General features: G+C 38.9%; 1 protein-coding gene across 1 annotated transcript in view; it reads left to right on the forward strand.

Annotated features, from left to right (window-relative positions):
- The window catches only part of dnah2 (dynein, axonemal, heavy chain 2), a 70,625-nt gene that overhangs the window by 7,503 nt on the left and 43,134 nt on the right, over window positions 1-19,988 (forward strand). The window contains exons 10-36 of the mRNA XM_030722696.1: window positions 67-272; window positions 1,586-1,715; window positions 2,145-2,327; window positions 2,470-2,678; window positions 3,362-3,508; window positions 5,195-5,351; window positions 5,563-5,672; window positions 5,797-5,926; window positions 6,974-7,162; window positions 7,352-7,496; window positions 7,606-7,798; window positions 7,898-8,098; window positions 9,968-10,124; window positions 10,559-10,733; window positions 11,180-11,343; window positions 11,618-11,779; window positions 11,959-12,062; window positions 12,867-13,023; window positions 14,235-14,317; window positions 15,965-16,145; window positions 16,489-16,627; window positions 17,059-17,276; window positions 17,645-17,737; window positions 17,841-17,966; window positions 18,418-18,528; window positions 18,752-18,946; window positions 19,443-19,549. Of these exons, the coding sequence (XP_030578556.1) occupies window positions 67-272; window positions 1,586-1,715; window positions 2,145-2,327; window positions 2,470-2,678; window positions 3,362-3,508; window positions 5,195-5,351; window positions 5,563-5,672; window positions 5,797-5,926; window positions 6,974-7,162; window positions 7,352-7,496; window positions 7,606-7,798; window positions 7,898-8,098; window positions 9,968-10,124; window positions 10,559-10,733; window positions 11,180-11,343; window positions 11,618-11,779; window positions 11,959-12,062; window positions 12,867-13,023; window positions 14,235-14,317; window positions 15,965-16,145; window positions 16,489-16,627; window positions 17,059-17,276; window positions 17,645-17,737; window positions 17,841-17,966; window positions 18,418-18,528; window positions 18,752-18,946; window positions 19,443-19,549 (4,172 nt within the window). The remainder of the gene's footprint in view (window positions 1-66; window positions 273-1,585; window positions 1,716-2,144; window positions 2,328-2,469; window positions 2,679-3,361; window positions 3,509-5,194; window positions 5,352-5,562; window positions 5,673-5,796; window positions 5,927-6,973; window positions 7,163-7,351; window positions 7,497-7,605; window positions 7,799-7,897; window positions 8,099-9,967; window positions 10,125-10,558; window positions 10,734-11,179; window positions 11,344-11,617; window positions 11,780-11,958; window positions 12,063-12,866; window positions 13,024-14,234; window positions 14,318-15,964; window positions 16,146-16,488; window positions 16,628-17,058; window positions 17,277-17,644; window positions 17,738-17,840; window positions 17,967-18,417; window positions 18,529-18,751; window positions 18,947-19,442; window positions 19,550-19,988) is intronic.

Raw genomic sequence — 19,988 nt, forward strand, 5'->3', positions numbered from 1 at the left:
AAATCCCTTTACATGTGTTAATATATATTGCTTGATATGGGGGTATTACTTTCTGTCTTTTCTTAGATATGTAACTGCCAGGATCAGTTTGCCCGTTGGGAGGATGGTCAGCAGAGGGCTCTGCCATGCTTCGGTGGTTGCAAGGGGCCAGAATTTACTGACACCCTCTTGAAGAATGAAAGCCACTTCCAGCGTAGCCTTGAGAAACTACGTGCTGTTGACAAACGCATACTTGATGTCAAGGATACCACATGGTGCAATGAATTCAACAGGTTGAGCTTTGTTTTCATATTCAAATTAACACAAAATGTAATAAGATGAATGTTTTTTTTTCTTCCAATGTTTGTAAAATACCAAACATCACTTCTAAAATTATTCTAAAACTGCACAAGGTACCTCCTTTAGTGAGATCTCTTTCAGAGTGACCACACACAGAAGGTTCACTACAAGGGGCCTATTCCAGGAAGCAGGTTTAGCTAATAACTCTGGGTTTGTTAGTCCTAAAATGAGGGAAACTTGGGTTTTCAGTTCCAGAACGAGAGCTAACACCAAATCAGTTACCGGGGTAACAGACTCTGTGAACCTAACCTGCTCGCTGGCAGGTTTTATCCAACAAACTCTGAGTGTCTCAGACGTTAAACGTTCATTATTTTTGTATTTTATTTTTGTACATAACATGAAATTTTTACAGTTGTTCACTCGTCAACAGGCTGTAAGGACGGAGACTGCGATGATGTCACGGATTTATAATGAGCGCAGCTGCAGCTGTCAGACTGTCAGTTCCTCTGAAACATTTACTGTAGCATCACTGTTTACATCACACTGATCTGTATGAAATTTTAGACTCAACACACTATGGATGGAAAAATGTCCTGGAGATGATGTTTGAGTGAAGATGAGGCTGAAATGATTTGAATGATTTGAAGACTTGAAAACTGAACTAAATGGATTTAAAGTGACTTAAATGTCAGCATCTTGAAAGTTACGGTGTGTGAAATTCAGAGTATGAATCTCCACATATTTTCCACTGAAAATCACCTAAATTGGTGATCATAGGCTCTATAATGGATTCGCAAACTGTGTCCGAGGAGGATCCAAACGGATCAGAATCACGGATTCAGACCAGATAAGGTCCAGATCCAGTTCAGGCTCCAGTCATTTTCCAGCTCATCCAGTCTGGATCCGTTCAAATTGGCTTCATTTTCCTGACACGATCTGTATTCTTTAATTAAAATGGCTAATGGAAGTGATCACGCCTTGTGTGGAGCCACAGGCGGTTAAAAAGGTGGAACTCAAGTGATCAGTCTAGCAGAAGATACTTACATTGGTGAAAGAATAATGTTCCAAATAAAGTAAAAAAGTTGATTCTCTATTACGTGTGCATGCTTATTATGTTAATACATCCTGTACAAAATATTATCTTCTCTCCTGCTTAACCCCCCCCCCCCCCCCATCCCCCCTGTTTCTGTGGTTTTCAGTGTTGGTATATTTATGTGTGTCAATATTTCTGTTAATGTGCTTTTGCAGTATTCAGCAACTGTTTTAGTATGTTTATATGTTCTGGTGTGTGTATGCATCTGTACAGGTTTTGTGCATCTGTAAAGGATCTGGAATTGAAGATGCAGGCCCTGATTCGCTCAGTATTTAAGACCGTGAACACAGCTGAGGAAGGAATACGGCTGCTGGACATTTTTAGGCCTTTGTTTACTCACGAGGTACTCTTTCACAAAGACATTCATGAAATATAGTTACATTCTCAAGTTTTACCATTTGCCTAATATGTATTACACAATTTACCTTCTCTTCATTTGTATTTATAAAAATTTACAGTTCTTTTAGACACAGGTTCATAGTTGGATCCGCACTTGATGCTAACCCACACTAAAGTTATATTTCTGTTCTCAGCTTAATAGCAAACTGCCTTTTTTGTTACTTGGAGCAAAAAGACTTGACACATTAGGTCTGCTGCATAGTTTGCTTTTGTTTTGTTGGACCTCCTCGAAACCCTTCAGACCGTATGTTTCATTCAGTGCAACGCTCAATCAATTGCTATTTTTCTATTTTCATTACAGCTACATTTTTTTGTCTTTCCCCTATTTGTCTTCTGTTACCTTCATAATATTTATCTCTCTCCTCCATCATAGTCCTTCAAGTGCACTGCAGAAGAGAAGCTGGAGGAAGTGTGCAATATCTTTTACAAGGAGCTTAAAATGGTAAACAAGGAGCTCAACCTGAGCTCAAGGTCTTATCCTGATCATATTCCCTGGAAAGCAGGCCAGGTGGACTGGCTGAGGGCCCTCAGACATCGGTTAGAAAGGCTCATGGAGGTGAGGTCATTAGACTGCACAGTAACATAAACCTTTTACTTGTACTGCACAAGTGTTGCTTTGTGCTATCACATAACCACTGTGCAAACTAAGCAACCTTCCTTCCCTCACCTCTTCTTTGCCCCCTTTTCTTTCCCTCCAGGTGCTTCAGAATTCCTACTTCATGTCCAATTCTCAGACCTGCAAGGACGTAGTTTTGACCTATGGCCAGACTATCCAAATTTTGGATGAGATGGTGAAGAAGAACTATAGCGAATGGAGTCAGAAGTTGGATGGACAGTATCTCAAACGACTGGAGCAGCCACTCATGGTGCGCTGCAAGGACAAGAAGCTGGACATCAACTTCAACAAGTGGGTCAAACAATAAACACAAGCACACATGACGTAAACACAAGGCGTACAACACTTACAGACATAAACGCTGTGTACATGGAAACCAAAGATAAATATGCTTTACCATTAGGCAAGTACAGAAATACACCCTTAGACAATATAAGAAGAAGAAGAAGAAGAAGAAACAGCCTTTATTGTCCCACAGAGGGGAAATTTGGGTGTAACAGCAGCCGCAGTTATTATAAATATAAATAAAGATATAATAATTCACACTATTATTATATTCATGCAGGAACCAAACAGATGGGCACAAATTCAAAGACACAAACATACAAATGTGTACATACAATTGTGTATGTTTGTGCAAATAAATTAAGAAATAAATTATGTCATCAAAGCAAACAGATTGATGACTGTGAAGTCAAACTTTTATGAGCCTAAAAAAAAGGCATATGATGTGCAGTCTACTGCACACACCCCTAAATGGGTACTTACAACAGGTTTTGTAGCCAGCTGAAAGCAGGTCTCAGTGGATTTCGGCTCATCCTTGTCTTGCAGAAGGAATATTCTGCAACCTGTTATGTGAAGATGGTGCATTTACTGTTTGTGCTTAAAAGAATCATGTCTTTCCAGACATTTGCCTACAACTTTACACTCTCATATACTTACTCATTATCATTATTTGATCTTTTTTTGTCTAGCAACCTGTTGAATGTGTTCTCTGAGATCCAGTACTGGGATCGACTGAAGTTTGAGATTCCCCAGTGTGTATCCAGCATTTACCAGGACAGAGAGGAGCTCAGAGTCCTGAGGGAAAGATCCCTGTTGCTGGTCAGGGAGTATAACAGGTCTGACTTGCTACAGTTGACCCATGCTTGCAATTTTACACAACAACACCATTCATTTTTGATCAGTAGAGTCTGACCTGTTGGTATGTTGTAAAAACATTTTGTGAATTCACATCCTTTTACAGTAATTGAGCTGAAAAACAAGATTATTACTCAGTGAGCTAATCAACGGTCACCCATGTTCCACTCATGATCTACTTTAATACAATACCAACAAATCTTTTTTCTTTTTAAACAAGCTTAATGGCTAACAGAAAGCTAGCTGAGTTTGAATGTACCAAAGCACATAAAGCCACATGAACACAGAGTCACACACAAATACACACATATGCACAGAGTGCTTCTCTGTAAGTTATAAATTGCTCCTTCAAGTTTCCACAGTTAACAATCATCTGTCTTCATTACATTTTCCCCAGAGCTCTGACACCTGTGCATATGGTCAAAGCTAGTAATTACGTTAGCCACGATAAATGCAACAATAGGTTGTTTTCTCCATTAGGTAAAAATGTATGTTTTGTTTGTCTGTTTTTTGTTTATTTCAGCTTTTCACAAAGAGCTGTCTGACAGCACCTTAAATATATCGTACAGTTAAACTTAAAGGAATTTTTGTTGCTCAAAATAAACTTATCACAAAAAGTAAGGAAATTTGTGTTTGGTTAGTTATGTCTTTGTCGTAACAATGTTTCGTGGTAATAAATCTTATACTGTTGGAAAGTCTGTGTGTTTCCCCTTAAAGGGTGCTGCATTTGTAAGAAAAATGCATTTGTGGGTTGCGCCCATGAAAAACTTGTCAAATCTTCTCTGCCAATTCCAAAACAGCTTATTCTGGATTGGATTATTGGCGTCTGAAGAAACAAGACATATTGGCAATTTAACAGTTTATTCATTTAACAAACAGGGGCTTCAGTAGCATGTGGAAGAACCATACACAGCCACAACAGCCTGACACCATCATCATCATCATCATCATCACCAGCTTGGTCATACACACTCCTGTGGAAATGCACATCCCATTCTTCAACCAGCATTTGTAGCAAGTCAGCCAATATGGTTGTGTTGGTCACTCTGGTATGAACCACATGCCCTAGCTGATCCCACAAGTGTTCCTTTCCACTCCCAAATTCTAGAAGTAGTCTCTGATAAACCCCGCTCTGTGACTGCGAGCGTTGTCGTCTTGGAGGATAGAGTTCAGTCCCAGACTGTGGAGATTATATAATATATTATATATAATTATGTGGGACCTTTAACTTTTTTGTGTGGTGTGGCACTGTGGCAAAGTATAATTAGTCTACACTCTTCACTGATGTTTATTCTGCAGTACAAGCTGGAAAGGAACTTCCATGTAGGAACCGAGATACAAGGAGTTATCATGTGTAGACTATCATGTAGTGTGGACCACCCTAACCCTAAGCAATTTTGTAACAAATTAAAAAGCCTGTCAAAATTACTGATCAATAACTGTTGTGCATTGAGATGTTGGCTTCTCTCAGCTAACAGTGGAAGACTTTACATGGGATTCAAAATGGTTGCACAGCTACACACTGACAACCACAGAGACAGATACACACACACTCAGCAAAGTTGGCATTAATTTGACGATCTTGCCTGTTCCATTATTATTCAGTCAGTAAACAGGACATATTTACCTAATGCCCTTCTGACCTTTGTGTCCTGCCTGTGTGTCAGGATCATAGGAATGCTGTCTCCTGACGAGATGGGTCTGTTTCGGGAGAAAATGCGTTTGATGGATAAGAAGATACAGCCATGTCTGACCAAACTCCTGTGGATTTCTAAAGGAGCTTCTAATGTTTTCATCCGTGACTGTCTCCTGTACGTCGACAAGGTTGTTCACCCCTTACAGATACTTTTTTGTTTCAGTTTATTTAGAACTCCAGCACAATTTTGACAGAAGTACGTACTCAGGAGACACGACTCAAGTAGTGAGAGCCACATTTACCTTATCTGTAGCATATTTTTTCAGACCTGCCTTTTGAATGAGTCTTGCTTAGCAGCTTCTCTTGTCTTCTTCTCTCTCCTCTCCTCTTGCACCACAGCTCCAGCTGCTAGTTCATAGTTACAAAGTGTCCAATCTAGCCATCTCCAACCACTGTCAAAAGATTAGTGAAGCACTTCTGGTTAAATTGGATGGAAAAACCGTGTACAGGTAACAGACAGTGGGTTTTTTTTCATTACATTATAAAGCCTGTCTGGTAAATGCACAAGATAAATTCAGTGTGACTGTATTAATTATTTCATTTCATTTTAAACCTCATACCATTTTAATTTAGGAACCTTGAGTTTGAGGATGACCAGAATGCTCACCAGCAGAGCCGCCTCCAAGTGCTTCACTCAGCACATCAGGATGTTGTCAGTATCATGACCCAGATCCACGACACCTTGGCAAATGATGGACCTGAGGTATGTGCTCTGTTCTGGCGTGTACACTGCTATTAAAAAGTATTTGCCCTGTTCCTGATTTCTTTGACACACTTGTGTCAGATCATCAAGCACATTTTAATATTAGACAAAGATAACCTGAGTAAACACACAATGCAGTTTTTAAATGATGACTTCATTTATTAAGAGAAAAAAGTTATCTAAACATACCTGGCCCTGTGTGAAATCGTATTTCCCACCTAAACTAATAACTGGTTGTGCCATCCTTGGCAGCAAGAACTGCAATCAAGTGTTTGCTTTAACTGGCAATGAGTCATTCAAACTGCTTTGGAGGAATTTTGGTCCATTCTTCTTCTCCTGTTAAATCATGAATTAACTGAGTATAATTTCACCAGCCACACCCAGGCCTGATTACTGCCAGACCTGTTGAATCAAGAAATCACTTAAACAGAACCTGTCTGATAAAGTGAAATAAGGTTTGAGTCCCGTTACATCTGACGTAAAACTAACACAACATTTACAGTTATAGCAAATGCTTGATTGCAGTTCATGCTGCCAAGGATGGCACAACCAGTTATTAGGTTTAGGGGGTAATTACTTTCTCACACTGGCCCAGGCAGGTTTGGATAACTTTTTCCCCTTAATAAATACAATTATCATTTAACATCTGCATTTTGTATTTACTCAGGTTATCTTTGTCTAAATTTCAAATGACTGTGATGATCTGAAACATGTGTTACAAATATGCAAAAAAAAATAAAACCCAAGGAATCAGGAAGGGGGCAAATACTTTTTGACAGAACTGTATATAGTATTTAATATTTGTGTATATCCATGAGATATGCTTTAAGGATGTATTAAGAATCGATCCTTATAATTTGTTTCACTAATAGTTAAACCTTTCAATTAAATTGAAAACGTCTGGAGTATGACTGAAATATAAACAAGACAAACACTTGTTTCATACCTTCTTAGTAAGTCCTTGGAGCCTTAAATTCAATCAGTCAGTTACAGTCCAAGTTTCCGTTACTGTATTTTGTATGTTAAATCTGTACAATGGTTTTGAAGGTCCAGGAGCACTGGGTAACCTACGTGGAGAAGGTGGATCATATGATAGAAGAAGCTTTCAGGAGTAACATCAAAAACTCCTTGAAGAAGCTATCCAGAGCCATCAATGGTGACAGCAAGACAACACCCAATACCTTGTTTAAAGTCTTTGTTACACTGCGCAGTGCATCTCCACAAATGACACCAAAGGTATTAGCTACTCATTTTATTCCAGTTGGGTCATGTGATATTGATTTGTTTACACTATGATGGGACATCTCCATGTATGTTAGTTCTATGTATGTATATTTGGTGTCAGCGGCCTCCTCTCTTCTAAAAAAAAATTAAATATAATCTCTCCAGAAATATGAATGTGTATGTGTGTGTTTCTTTTAACAGGTGGAGTTTTCCCCAACTCCCAGAAAGCTTGCTCAGGTTGTGAACATTATGCCTCAGCTCATCAGTATCATCTCAGAATTTAAACGACTCCCTGAACTTTTGCCCAGCAAAGAGTCTCATAAGAATCCCATACACATCATGATAGGTCAGAACATTTTTTTTAAAACACAAAAATAGAGTATATGCATATATGTGACCATGTCTGTGTTTCTATTCTTTATCTGGTGTAACCCTGATACTGTTTGATCTGCCAGAGCAAGATGAGGGGCTAAAAAAGATTCAGGCTGCAATTGCTTCAGGGATGACAGCCAGTGCCAGCCACCTGCAGGCCTATTTAAAAACCTGGGACAAATACAGGGACGTCTGGGAGAAGAATAAGGATTCCTTTATACAGCGCTACCAGAGACGTAACCTACCACTCTCTTCTTTTGATGCAGACATGCAGAGGTACTGTGAACTATAAACTTCATGATCAACATCATTCTGTTGACTCGTCTACACTGGGGGGGGGTTTTCTGCAATATTTTGTCATGTCTTGACTTCCAGGTACTCTGAGGAGGCCAACAGTGTTCAACAGGTAGATGCGATAATTAACATCCAGTTTGTCATGCTGGACTGTTCACCACTCAAGTCTTCCTTGGTGCAGCACTACAATGAGTGGCAGAACAAGTTCACTCAGCTTCTCAGCAACATGGCCAGCACGCGCCTGAAAGAACTTCATACCTCCCTGCGTGACAATGCCAACAGGTGGGGCATCAGTGAGAGAACTTTACTGTAAAGGGGTATTTTTATATGTCACAGGACATCACTGTGACTCAATGACTCAGTAGATACTTGCTGGTGAATATGATTACTCAAGACCTGATGTTAGAGGACCAGTTTTCTAGAAATTCTGCATGCTTTAATGTCAGTACTTAATGTTATTTGAATGTAGAAGTCTTATAAAATGACAAAAAAAAATACTGTCAGAGTGAAAAAGACATCAGTTATATAAGTGGTATCAACTGTTTGTTTTTGTGTGTTTGACATTCAAGCACTGTGAGCTATCCAGTGCACACTTTGATCACAAGTTACGAATTGAATGTCAGTGCTTGTTTGCCTGAAGCCCATAATAACATCTGCAGGTCAGCCCACGCAGTGCAGGCTGATTTGCCCACACACACTTGCAGTCTTGTGCACTTTGGCAAGTGTGTCCCATATCAGAAAAATACCAATGTGCACTACACTTAACTTGCATTTGATACTTTGCATTTGATACAATCTTTGCTAAACTTAGCTTCAAAGTAGCAGGCAGAACTAAGTGTATTTCATTAAGCAGAGATCATGTGAAAGAACTGAAAATAAGAAAAATAATGAATGAAACAATGATTTGCAAATCTCATAGGCCTATATAGAAAAAATATTTGCTCATTTTGAACTTAATGGCAGCAACTTGGCTTTGTTTCCCACTGTGTAGCATCCCCTCTTCTTTTAACAACAGTCTACAAAAATCTGGGAACTGAGGAGACCAGCTGCTGGACTTTCAGGAGAGGAATGTTTTTCCATTCTTGATATAGGATTCTAGCAGGAGATATAGGATATATAATCTCAACAGTCCTGTGACATCTTTGCAATTTCAGTTGGTGAAATGTCTGGACTGCAAGCAGGACTGTTCTACTATGAAAGCCATGCTGTCACTTGTACACAGAGATTTCTTCAGATTCTTTGATTCTTTTGATATTATGTTCTGTAGATGATGAGATATTTAAAGGCTTCACATTGAGGAACATTATTCTGAAATTGTTCCACAGTTTGTAGATTCATTTTTGTTTTTCTGCAGATTGATGACCCTCTACCCATCTTTGCCTCTGAGAAACTGCCTCTCCAAGATGCTTGTTTTATACCAAGTCATGTTACTGTCCTGTTGCCACTTAATCTCATTAGTTGCTAAAGTACCACTTATTTCTCCAGCGTTTTGTTGCCTCTGTCACAACCTTTTGAGATGTGTTGTGGCCATCAGATTCAAAATGAGCTAATATTTTTCATAGTAAAATATCTCAGTTTAAACATTTGATATGTTTTCTATGTCCTAATGAGAGTAAAATATGAGTTTATGAGATTTGCTAATCATTATCATGTCATGGCCATGTCCAAACATTAAGGTTATGCAGATAATCCACATGTACCATTAATTTATTTTTAATGGTTTACTATATCATACCAATGTTATTCTTATCTTGCATTTTTGTCACTGTCAACACAACTATTTATTAATGGCCTTAACAGAACTTTAGTGTGCCTTGTAGTCTACTGTACTTGTATTTTCAGAAGTGACAGGATTCATCTGTTTCTTCTGTCCTCTAAATACTTGCAGTCTTAAAATATATTTCTGGCACATGACACTTGGCTTTTTTACGATTCCTGCAAGTGTGACTATATAGGGCATATTAGGGCATGTTTTAAGGTATATTGGGAGGGGTGAATATTCTTTGTTTAACATTTGGTGACTTTAGTCTTCAGAAGAAGGGGAATGAAAGATCAAATGAACATTTCAGAAATATAGTATAAATATAATTTTACAAAGAAAAAGCAAGTCTCACTCTGTTGTATTTGTTTGTCTGTACTATGTGTGTTTAGGCTGAGAAAATCTCCCCAGACACTGGCGGAGCTTGTTGAGAGCCAAAAGCTCTTGGAGACTCTCCAGAGCAATTTGGCCAATACAGAGGCTCAGATTCCTCTCATCCATGAACAGTTTGCTATCCTGGACAAATATGAAGTCCCAGTGGAACAGGATGTAGGTACCTTGTTCATCCCTAAACAAACACATAAAGCATAATGCGCTTGTGTATAAATTATACACCAGTCATTTTAACATTGTGTTTTCACCTCTGTAATGTCTGTCCAGTTATCTCACTCAGCTAGTGCAACACTGTTGCTGGGGTTCTTTATGTGTGACATGCCAAATAAATTGTCTTTCATATCTTGTGCTGCTGTTGACAGTAATTGTGCAGAGAAAGCGGTTTATCATTTGTTGGCCTGAAAGCGTTTACAAACAAAATACTGAGGCTCAGATTCTCTAATCAAGGCCAAATTCATCTTTTTCATTTCTTGAAGGTTACTTCATATCTGCACATATATACACACTGTTGCAACATGTTGTGAACACTAAGTAATATATTCCATCTAATCATTACTCAATTCTGCGGATCCTGTTTGTTTTATCTGCAGGTGCAGGAATTGCGTGATGTGCTGAATGAGGAATGGGTATGGTTCCAGCAGGTGTTGATTGACAGTGACATCATGCTGCAGAAACACAAAGAGAAATTTAAGAACGGCCTCATCCTCTCCTCTGAGGAGTTCAAGAAGAAAGTTGAGGGCACTGTGCAGGAGTTCAACGCTAAAGGTCCGAGTGTCTCTCTCTCTCCCTCGTGTGCCCTTTCACACACTCATGACGTTTGATTGTGCACCGTTCACTTGCTCTTTTTTCTCTTAAATCAATCATTACTGATCTATGTTAAGCCTCTTTACCCAGTTTCAAATCTTTTCTTGACCCTGTATTACTGTTTTGTTAGTTATAATACTGCATCTTTGTAATGCACCTCACCTTTCCCACCTTCTCAGGCCTTTCAACAGAAATATTATATAAGAGATATTACTGAGAACTATCTTAGGAGAAACAGAATGACTTCATCTTAGTTGCTCAATGCTTATATCAAGGCTTATTTCTTCCTTATGTTCAAATCTGTGTCTGTTGTTGCTAAACAGTAAAATATAGTTTATGTTTATGTCTGTGTTTATGTATTTTCATGAGTGTATATCTCACTATGTTTTTTTTATTTCCATATACAGGTCCATTTTACAGTGCACTGAGCACTGACGTGGCCTTAACGCAAATAGCAGAACATCGTAGCCAACTGGAGATTCTGAAACAGGAAGAAAACACCATCCGTGATGGGCTGAGCTTCTTCAAAATAGAGCAAGCCCCCTCCAAAAGCATCCGGGCTCTGGAGAAGGTCTGAAGCAGCACTAGGCCCATAGTCTTATCATAGTTTTAGGCTCAGCACAGTAACATCTGGTGACACACACACACACATATACACATATATATATATATATATATATATATATATATATATATATATATATATATAAACACAGTATGTTATATTGTAGTAGGAAATTTATAGGATATAAGAGAAAGGAGATGGTATGATATGAATTCAAATTTTCAAAGAAGTACGTGTTTAATGGTTGAGCTTTTGTATTTTGTCTCTATGTCCTGTGTAGGACTTGGATCACCTGCAGCAGGTCTGGGATATCACAGAGGAATGGAATGCCAATTGGAATATCTGGAAGGGCGGTCAGTTTGCTACCCTGCAGACAGTAAGCATGGAAAGTGCAGCACAGGACATGTTTAAAAAACTCCATAAACTCCAGCGAGATCTCAAGGTCAGTTTAGCCATACGTGCTTTTTTAAAGAGCTGCCGAGAGTTTAGTGATTGCAAAATTTACAAAATCTGCTGCTAACATAATAAAATGCACTACTTAACAATAATAAATGTCACTGCAGCTACTGTATTGCATTTCCATTACACAGAAGTGAGGATGTAATCTTTGTCTGATTGCAGGATAAACAGTGGGATATTATAGATTTCTCCAAGAACAAGATTGACCAGTTCAAGAAAATCATCCCTCTTATTGCTGATCTGAGGAACCCAGCCATGAGAGAGAGGTACTGACTGAAAACAAGGGGTCTGTTGTCATTTCAGTTTTTATTGGATCTGTTAAAGTGGGTGAATCATCTCTGTGCTTAAAGGGAATGTTTTACAAGTTTGTCTAAAAGATTGACATTAAGTGTATCATCAAAGCAAAACACTCAGCAGTTTGTGAGAGTAGGTAAAAGATTAAAAAATTAGCGCTGTAAACAGTTTTTGACTAATATTGCTTATGGCCAAGTTGCGGGTGTCTTAAAAGGAGAACAGCCAGAAAGTCTTAGCTGACACTCGCTTTCCCCTATTAAATGTTACTTCTTTCTCTTTTTAGTGCCATCTGTCAGTTATGTCAGTCAGCGTGTTAATGGTGCTCCCATAGAGCCACCATGTAACATCTGTCATACCCACATATCTTTATATTCATGTGCAAGCAGTCCACAGATATCCTACTTTCATTTTTTTTAGGTACAACGGACACAAGTTACATCACTGCATCACTATTACTATTATTAGAGAGACTTTTATGTCTTTCACTAAGCAATATTATGGTCTTCTAAACATTCCCATAATAATATCAATACTATCAAGTCTGTGCAAGTAATGTGGGAGGGTATAATGTAGAACAGTGTCTAATAAATTAAAAAAGATGTGAACTCTTTAGATAGATTTTAAATAATGAGTTATGAACATGTAGTGTCAAGTGTGGCTTGACTTGGTAGTAGTCATCTGGAAGCTGCTAGCAATTACCCTTACATTTTTTTCTTCAGTTGTCCTGCAGAGTAAAGTGGAACTGTGACTAACTGTACTTAAAATGTTTCTTTCAGGCACTGGAAGCAGATCTCAGAGGAACTGCAGTGTTCCTTTGACCCAACCAGTGCTGAATTCACGCTGGAAAAGATCATATCTCTGGGCTTCAACGTGTATACTGACAAAATCTGTGAGATCTCTGGAGCTGCCACCAAGGAACTCTCCATAGAACAGGTCTGGTCTTTTTTACAGATATGGACACGTCCTTGGGGGTGAAGTTTTGTAGCACCGTGATTGAAGGAGAGCCTGAAAGGAGCAGTTACTTAATGAGGTTTAGTCAGCTTGGAAAAATTATTAACCTGTCAGAATCTGAAATTGAATTCTCCCTTAGGTTTCGGTAAATGTTTCCTTCTAAGGGCTCTAATAAGGAAACTTACTTTTTGTATTACTGTTCATTTTTTTTCCCTTAATAGATGCTGTAAACTTGTAAAGAAAAAAAAAAAGACACTGGAAAGTTGAAAGAGTAAAGCTTATAGAAGCACATGTCCAAAAACTCTGTGTCACAGGACACAGAGGCATTCCCAAAATTGCCAAGCGGTATAATCCCTCCAGCATGTCCTGGCTCTGCCCCATGGCCTCCACCTATTAGGACATCCCTGGAACAACTTACCTACAGTAGGAGGCATCCTGACCATAATCCTAATAATGCCCAAACCCCCCCTCAGTTGATCACTTTTATACAGAAAAGTTGCAGCTCTATTCTGAGTCCCTTCCAAATGGAAGAACTACTCACTTTATTGCTAAGAGAGAGCCCAGCCCCCTCTCATTTCCACCACTTGTATCTCTGATCTCATTCTTTCGATCACTACCTCAAGGCCAGGAGTGAGGCCAAGAACATAGATCAGCTGGTAAATTGACAGCTTTGCTGTCACACGCAGTTCTCTCTTCACTGCAGCAGACCGATACAGCACCCGTATCACTGCAGATACTGCACCAATCCTTCAGTTTCCTCTCTCCACTCTCGCGTCACTCACGAACAAGACCCCGAGAAACTCTTCCACTTGGGGCAGCAACTCCCTGAACCCAGAGTGGGCACTCCACCCTTTTCTGGCTGAGACCAACCACCTAATACTTGGAGGTGCTAATTGTCATTCCTGCCACTTCAGACTCAGTGACAGGAATGAGAATCTCTTGTGAGGGGTCACCAAAGAGAGGGCAGAAAAGAAATGTTGTCATTATGCAAATTTAAAAGTTCTCCATCTCCAGTGAATTCAAACACTGGAACTCAAAGCTGTGATGGATTGTTTCCTGTTATTAGTAATCAAGTCATATGACTGTATCATCGAGCTTGGTCGATATGAAAAGAGTGGAAATATTTCCTCCTCATTTTGCTGGGTCTCAGTGTGGTCTTTTATTAACAATACTTTTTATGTGTGATATTAAAGGGCCTGAAGGGTATTACCAAGACATGGCAGGAAATGATCCTCGACATAGCACCTTACAAAGATGAAGGCCATTACCGGCTGAGGTGAGAAAATTACCTTTAACCTTTAAGGCATGATCGAGTGAAGGGTTTAAGAAGTTACAACTGCAGCCTGAGAATAATGTGCCTTGTTGGGGAAGCTAGAGGAAGTTAAAGGATTGAATCTTTTTGTTGTCAGAGATGTCCAGTCCTGGCCAAAAGTTTTGAGAGTGACACCAGTATTGGTTTTCACAAAGTTTGCTGCTTTAGTTTTTATGTTGGCACTTTATGTCTACTATAGAATGTTATAAGGAGTGATCAGATGAATTGAAGTCAATTGCAAAGTCCCTCTTTGCCATGAAAATGAACTTAGTTCCAAAAAACTAATTTCCACTGCATTTCAGCCCTGCCACAAAAAAAGGACCTGCTCACATCATTTCAGTCAGACCCTTGTTAACATAGGTGAGCGTGTTGATAGGGACAAGGCTGGAGATGACACCATCAATGCTGATTGAGTTCAAAAAGCAGACTGGATGCTTTAAAAGGAGAGTGGTTCTTAAAATCCTTGGTCTTCCTCTTTTTACCATGGTTATCTGCAGGGAAACACATGCAGTCATTACTTCATAACATACATCAAGCTGTTTGGCAGGCAAAGTGCAGACCCCAGTGCAGGACTCAGACGACATACATGAACTTGACTTGACTTTAATACTTGACTGTTGAACAAAGACTACAGACTCTCTCTGAAGGAAACATAAGCCACAAAAAAACAAGGACCTCAGGAAACCATGAATCAGGTGAAACACACGACCAAGAGAGGGCGGGGAGCCAATGATTATGATGCAATGAGGAACAAAAGAAAATGCAGACAATACATTCACACCAAGGCAACAAAGAGGGAGTGGAAACACCAGGGATCATATAAGGCAAAAGTGATAAATAAGTGACTCTGGGAACAAAACATTGAAAATTTGGGTCCATGCCAGAAAAGTCCCCAGATCTTAATCCCATTGAGAACTTGTGGTCAAACAAGTGGGTGGATGAAAAACCCCCACATTCTGACAAACTCCAAGCACTGATTATGCAAGACTGGGTTGTTATCAGTCAGAATTTGGCCCAGAAGTTGATTGACACCATGCCAGGACAAATTGTAGACATCTTGAAAAAGAAGGACCAACACTGCCAATATGTAACTGGTAAATGCTAAATGGACTAGTTCTCATATAGCGCTTTTCTACTCTAGCTGAGTACTCAAAGTGCTTATTGTCAATGAAAGTCTTTGAAACTTATGAAATGCTTGTAATTATGCTTGGGTATATCATAGAAACATGTGGCAAAAAGAGCAGCAAACTTTGTGAAAACCAATAATTGTCATTCTCAAAACTTTTGGCCACGACTGTATGAACAGATGTGTCAGCGCGAATGCTCAGGCCATCCAGTGCATACAAACTGAGTCAGACCTCAGGTCCAGTCTAATCAGCAGCCTGAGCCGTTGCCACTGATCCACAGTAAACATGATGAAAGGAGGCAGAGAGGAAGATAGACAATGAGACTGTAATTCAGCAGACTGTCCACAGAACAGGCCACCACAGCTGTGCAATAGTTGCAGCAGTGCATTGTTACTCCGCTATCTTACTCTGATGCAGTAACATTCATCTTAATCCATTTTAAGCAGTAATCAGTAGTCATACTTACCTTTCCTATGTCTCCCAGGGGGACAGAAGAGGTTTTTCAGGCACTGGAGGACAACCAAGTTATTCTGTCCACGATGAAAGCATCTCGGTTTGTCAGAGCCTTTGAACAGGAGGTGGACCGCTGGGGGCGTCAGCTCTCCCACGTGCTGGAAGTTACTGAGATGATCCTTAATGTACAACGGCACTGGATTTATTTGGAGGTACAAGAAACCCATGCAGAATACTTCACCTTTTCAAACTACATTCAGTGTTTTGCTGTTTATCTTATTGTGTTTGATGTTCATCATTTGATGTACGCATTTATTATTTTTATGCATTTTTATTTGCATGTGAAGGAAGGAAGGAAGAAGTTTAATATATTGATAATTTCGTTGTGTGTTGTCATTCCTTTTAAATTTTCATCCACAGGCATCCTGGGTTTTTTTTCTGTTTCAGTTCTTTGATCATTTCTTTATCCTCTTTTGTTCAGTATGAAGTTAAGCTCTCTCCACTCTTTAGTCTGTCTCTGTAACAATAAATTTTAATGTTTTGTCATTCCCTCAGAACATTTTCCAAGGAAAGGACATCCGGGAGCAGTTGCCTCACGAGTGCAAAAAGTTTGAAGAAATAAGTTCTAGTTGGAAAACCGTTATGAGCCATCTAAACAAGGAAAAGAATGCCTTGCAGGGAACACACCACCCTGGTATGACATGTTACTTTAAAGGATGTGCTCTTATTAAAACAGTAACACACAGTCTTTTTTTCCCTTAGTGTTTTTAGGCCCTAAAATAAATATTTTTAAAAACTATAGTAATAGTTAATGAGTTCAAAGCCTAAATGTAAATTTAAAACTTATTTCACGATGTTAAACAAACCATAAGATTTCAAGTTGTCATATTGCATTAAGTGAGTTGTGGTATGACCATCTACAACTATTTTTGGAAATGTGTCTCATAATTTTCATCACACAGTATGTACCATCTAAAATATCATAGAGAATATCAAAACATATGAATTTGAGCATGCTGAGAAACACATCTGTGATGATTGCATTCAGCAAAATAGACTTCCCAGTTATCTAATTGTAAAAATGAGATTTAAGTTTATGATTGACCTCTTCTCTGTGTCTTGTAGGCTTGCCAGAGAAGCTGTCACAGATGAGTGTGAAGCTGGAGGAGATCCTGAAGGCCTTGGACAAATACTTGGAGACCAAAAGGCAGATCTTCCCAAGGTTTTATTTCCTGTCCAACGATGATGTTCTGGAGATCCTGGGACAGTCACAGAATCCACAAGCCATGCAGCCTCACCTGAAGAAGTGTTTTGACAACATCAAGAGCCTGCGCATTGAAAAGGCAGGGATGTTAATGCTTACTAACTGGTGCTACACTATTACTACTAACAAAAAGAGTTAATCGAGGGCGGCCATGTAAATGTGTAAGGGGCAGTAATCCTTACCCATCCATCCATCCATCCATTCACTTCCACTTATCCTGTTCAGGGTCATGGGGGGGGGGGCTGGAGCCTATCCCAGCCATCATAGGGAGAGAGGCATCATTTACTTAGTTCATATTTCTTTATATCCACTTTTTGCTGAAAAAGATTATATTTCATGCACATTTAACTTTTTTGGAATAATTGGAAAGCCCCTATGCAGATTTGACTTGTCAGTCTCCTTGTTGTCCTAAGTGACTGGTATTTCTTAAAAATGTGTGTTTTCTAGACAAGCAGGAAATCAGAAGCTAGCGGGATGTTCTCTGCTGATGGGGAGTTTATTCTTTTCGTTCTACCAGTGCGAGTGGACAGACCTGTGGAGGTACAGCACTAAGGATGATTGTAATTATAATCTGAAAGGGGTGATAAATCTGACAATGAATACAAGGAAGAAGGTCATGATTGTTTGTTTTGTGTGCGTGCAGGATTGGCTGTGTGAGATCGAGAGCACCATGCGCGCTACACTAAAGGACTGCCTCGGGGACTGCCTTGTAGATTTGAAGAGTGTAAGAGGACCAAGAGACAAATGGGTCAAAACCTGGCCAGGACAGGTGTGTCTGTTTTTGGCTTTTCCTTCATGAACTGTCTGTCCTGCTTTTTCATCTTCACTTATCTGATATTCTGATTCACTGACACTGATGCAGTTGCAGAATTTGGACTTAACATGGCAAATGATGTGAAAATCACTGTCATCGGTGGCAGAGTTTTTTAAATTGAATTTTTTTGTTTACTTAAAGGCCTGTCACTCTGCACAGCCTTTTATTAATGTACATATCCCAGTGGTCGAAATAAAACTTGTGTATTTCCACTTTCAAACAATTTATACTCAGTTTGTGTATTTAAATAGTTTAATACCTTTATTTATGCAACTTATAGATTGTTTGTATCAAATTTATAACATTGTCCCTTTTGTTTATAGAGTTAATAAGTCATTGTACATGGAAGTTGTCTAATTTTATTATAAAGTAAGATTAAAATGAGGATTATTTCTTCCTGTTTCAGATGCTAATCACAGCCAGTCAGATCCAGTGGACTTCTAATGTCACAAGAGCGCTCATTATCAGCAAGGAGAGAGCTGACAAAGCCTCCCTGAAGTCCATGAAGAAGAAACAGGTTTGACTGATTTTTGTCACATTATCAAGCTTTCCTGAAGGTTGATATGTATCATATTGCTTTTTTTAGGTGTCATGACACCATTTTACCTCCATAAAAATGTATGTATTCAAGTCAAGGATAGTATTATGTGCAGTTTTTGTGCATAGCTCACATATCGGCAATAAAAATGACCAGGCTTGCCATAAATTTTTGAACTTGTTGGTACTGCTGTCTTTCTCAGGTCTCCATGCTTCAGTGCTATTCAGAGCTCATTCGTGATAACCTGCCCAAAGTCCTGCGTTTGAAGATCGTAGCTCTGGTCACAGTAGAGGTTCACGCTCGGGATGTTATTGACAAGCTGGCCAAGGCAAGCTGCGTCGATGTCAATGCCTTTGAGTGGCTCTGTCAGCTGCGGCTTTACTGGGAAAAGGACAAGGTAAGGTGGCTGCAAGACACTGATAGAACAGGTGGATATTTATAAATTGCTTTTATCAGTTGATATCAGTTGAAGTGTTATCAGATTACTAAAGATGCGGTTAGATTAGCACAATGTTTATCTAGTTCAAAAACAGTACTTAGTCTGAGATGGCCTGCTGTGCTTTGTATATGTGTCTAATCCTCTTGAATAGACAAAGAAAAGTACTAAGCTAATCACTTTGATTAGCTTCATCAGCACATTATTTAACCAGTCATAACTTATGCTTCACACCAATATTGAATTTTGAATACACTTTAAATATATTTTTGGATTATATAATGCATTATGAGAAATTTGTTGTTCATGATAAATGAATCAATATGGACACATGGCCAAAAAGCTCTTCTGCACTTCATGCTATCAAACTACCTCTCAGTTCAACTTTGTAACTGGCCTGGAATTAGAAATAAGAAAAAATATTTTAACTGTGTTTTATGTTTTGTTTTTACTGCAGCAGGATTTAATGGATTGCATAATCCGACAGACCAATACACAGTTCAGATATGGCTATGAGTACCTCGGCAACTCAGGACGCCTCGTCATCACTCCGCTTACTGACAGGTCAGTCATACTCGGTTAATGCAGTGCATTATCCAGCCTGACACTTAATGGTCATAAAGATGTTTTATATTTTTTCTATATATAAATAAAATGCAATTTTTTATTTTTTTTAACACACTTTTTCTAAGGGATCATTTGCACTGCAGTCAGTATTTTGTGTAATTAAATAGCAAATAATTTTTTAAAAATAGCAAACATAATGGAGCAGGTGGATGCTGCTATTCAAATGATCAAAGCATTCGATACATTGACCACAATATTTTATTGCAGAGATTAGAACACCCCATAGGTGTTACAGGACTGCTTTCTTGCATTTGCACAGTATTTCTAAAATTTGAAACATCCTGTCTCAGTGTGATGCTGAAAAGCTAATTCACAAGCTAATTTACTTCCAAGTTGCCCAATTAACCAGTTCCTGTATTTCTATTTATATCCATAT

The sequence above is a fragment of the Archocentrus centrarchus genome, assembly GCF_007364275.1.
Source record: "Archocentrus centrarchus isolate MPI-CPG fArcCen1 chromosome 18 unlocalized genomic scaffold, fArcCen1 scaffold_23_ctg1, whole genome shotgun sequence".
In the NCBI taxonomy this organism is placed as follows: domain Eukaryota; kingdom Metazoa; phylum Chordata; class Actinopteri; order Cichliformes; family Cichlidae; genus Archocentrus; species Archocentrus centrarchus.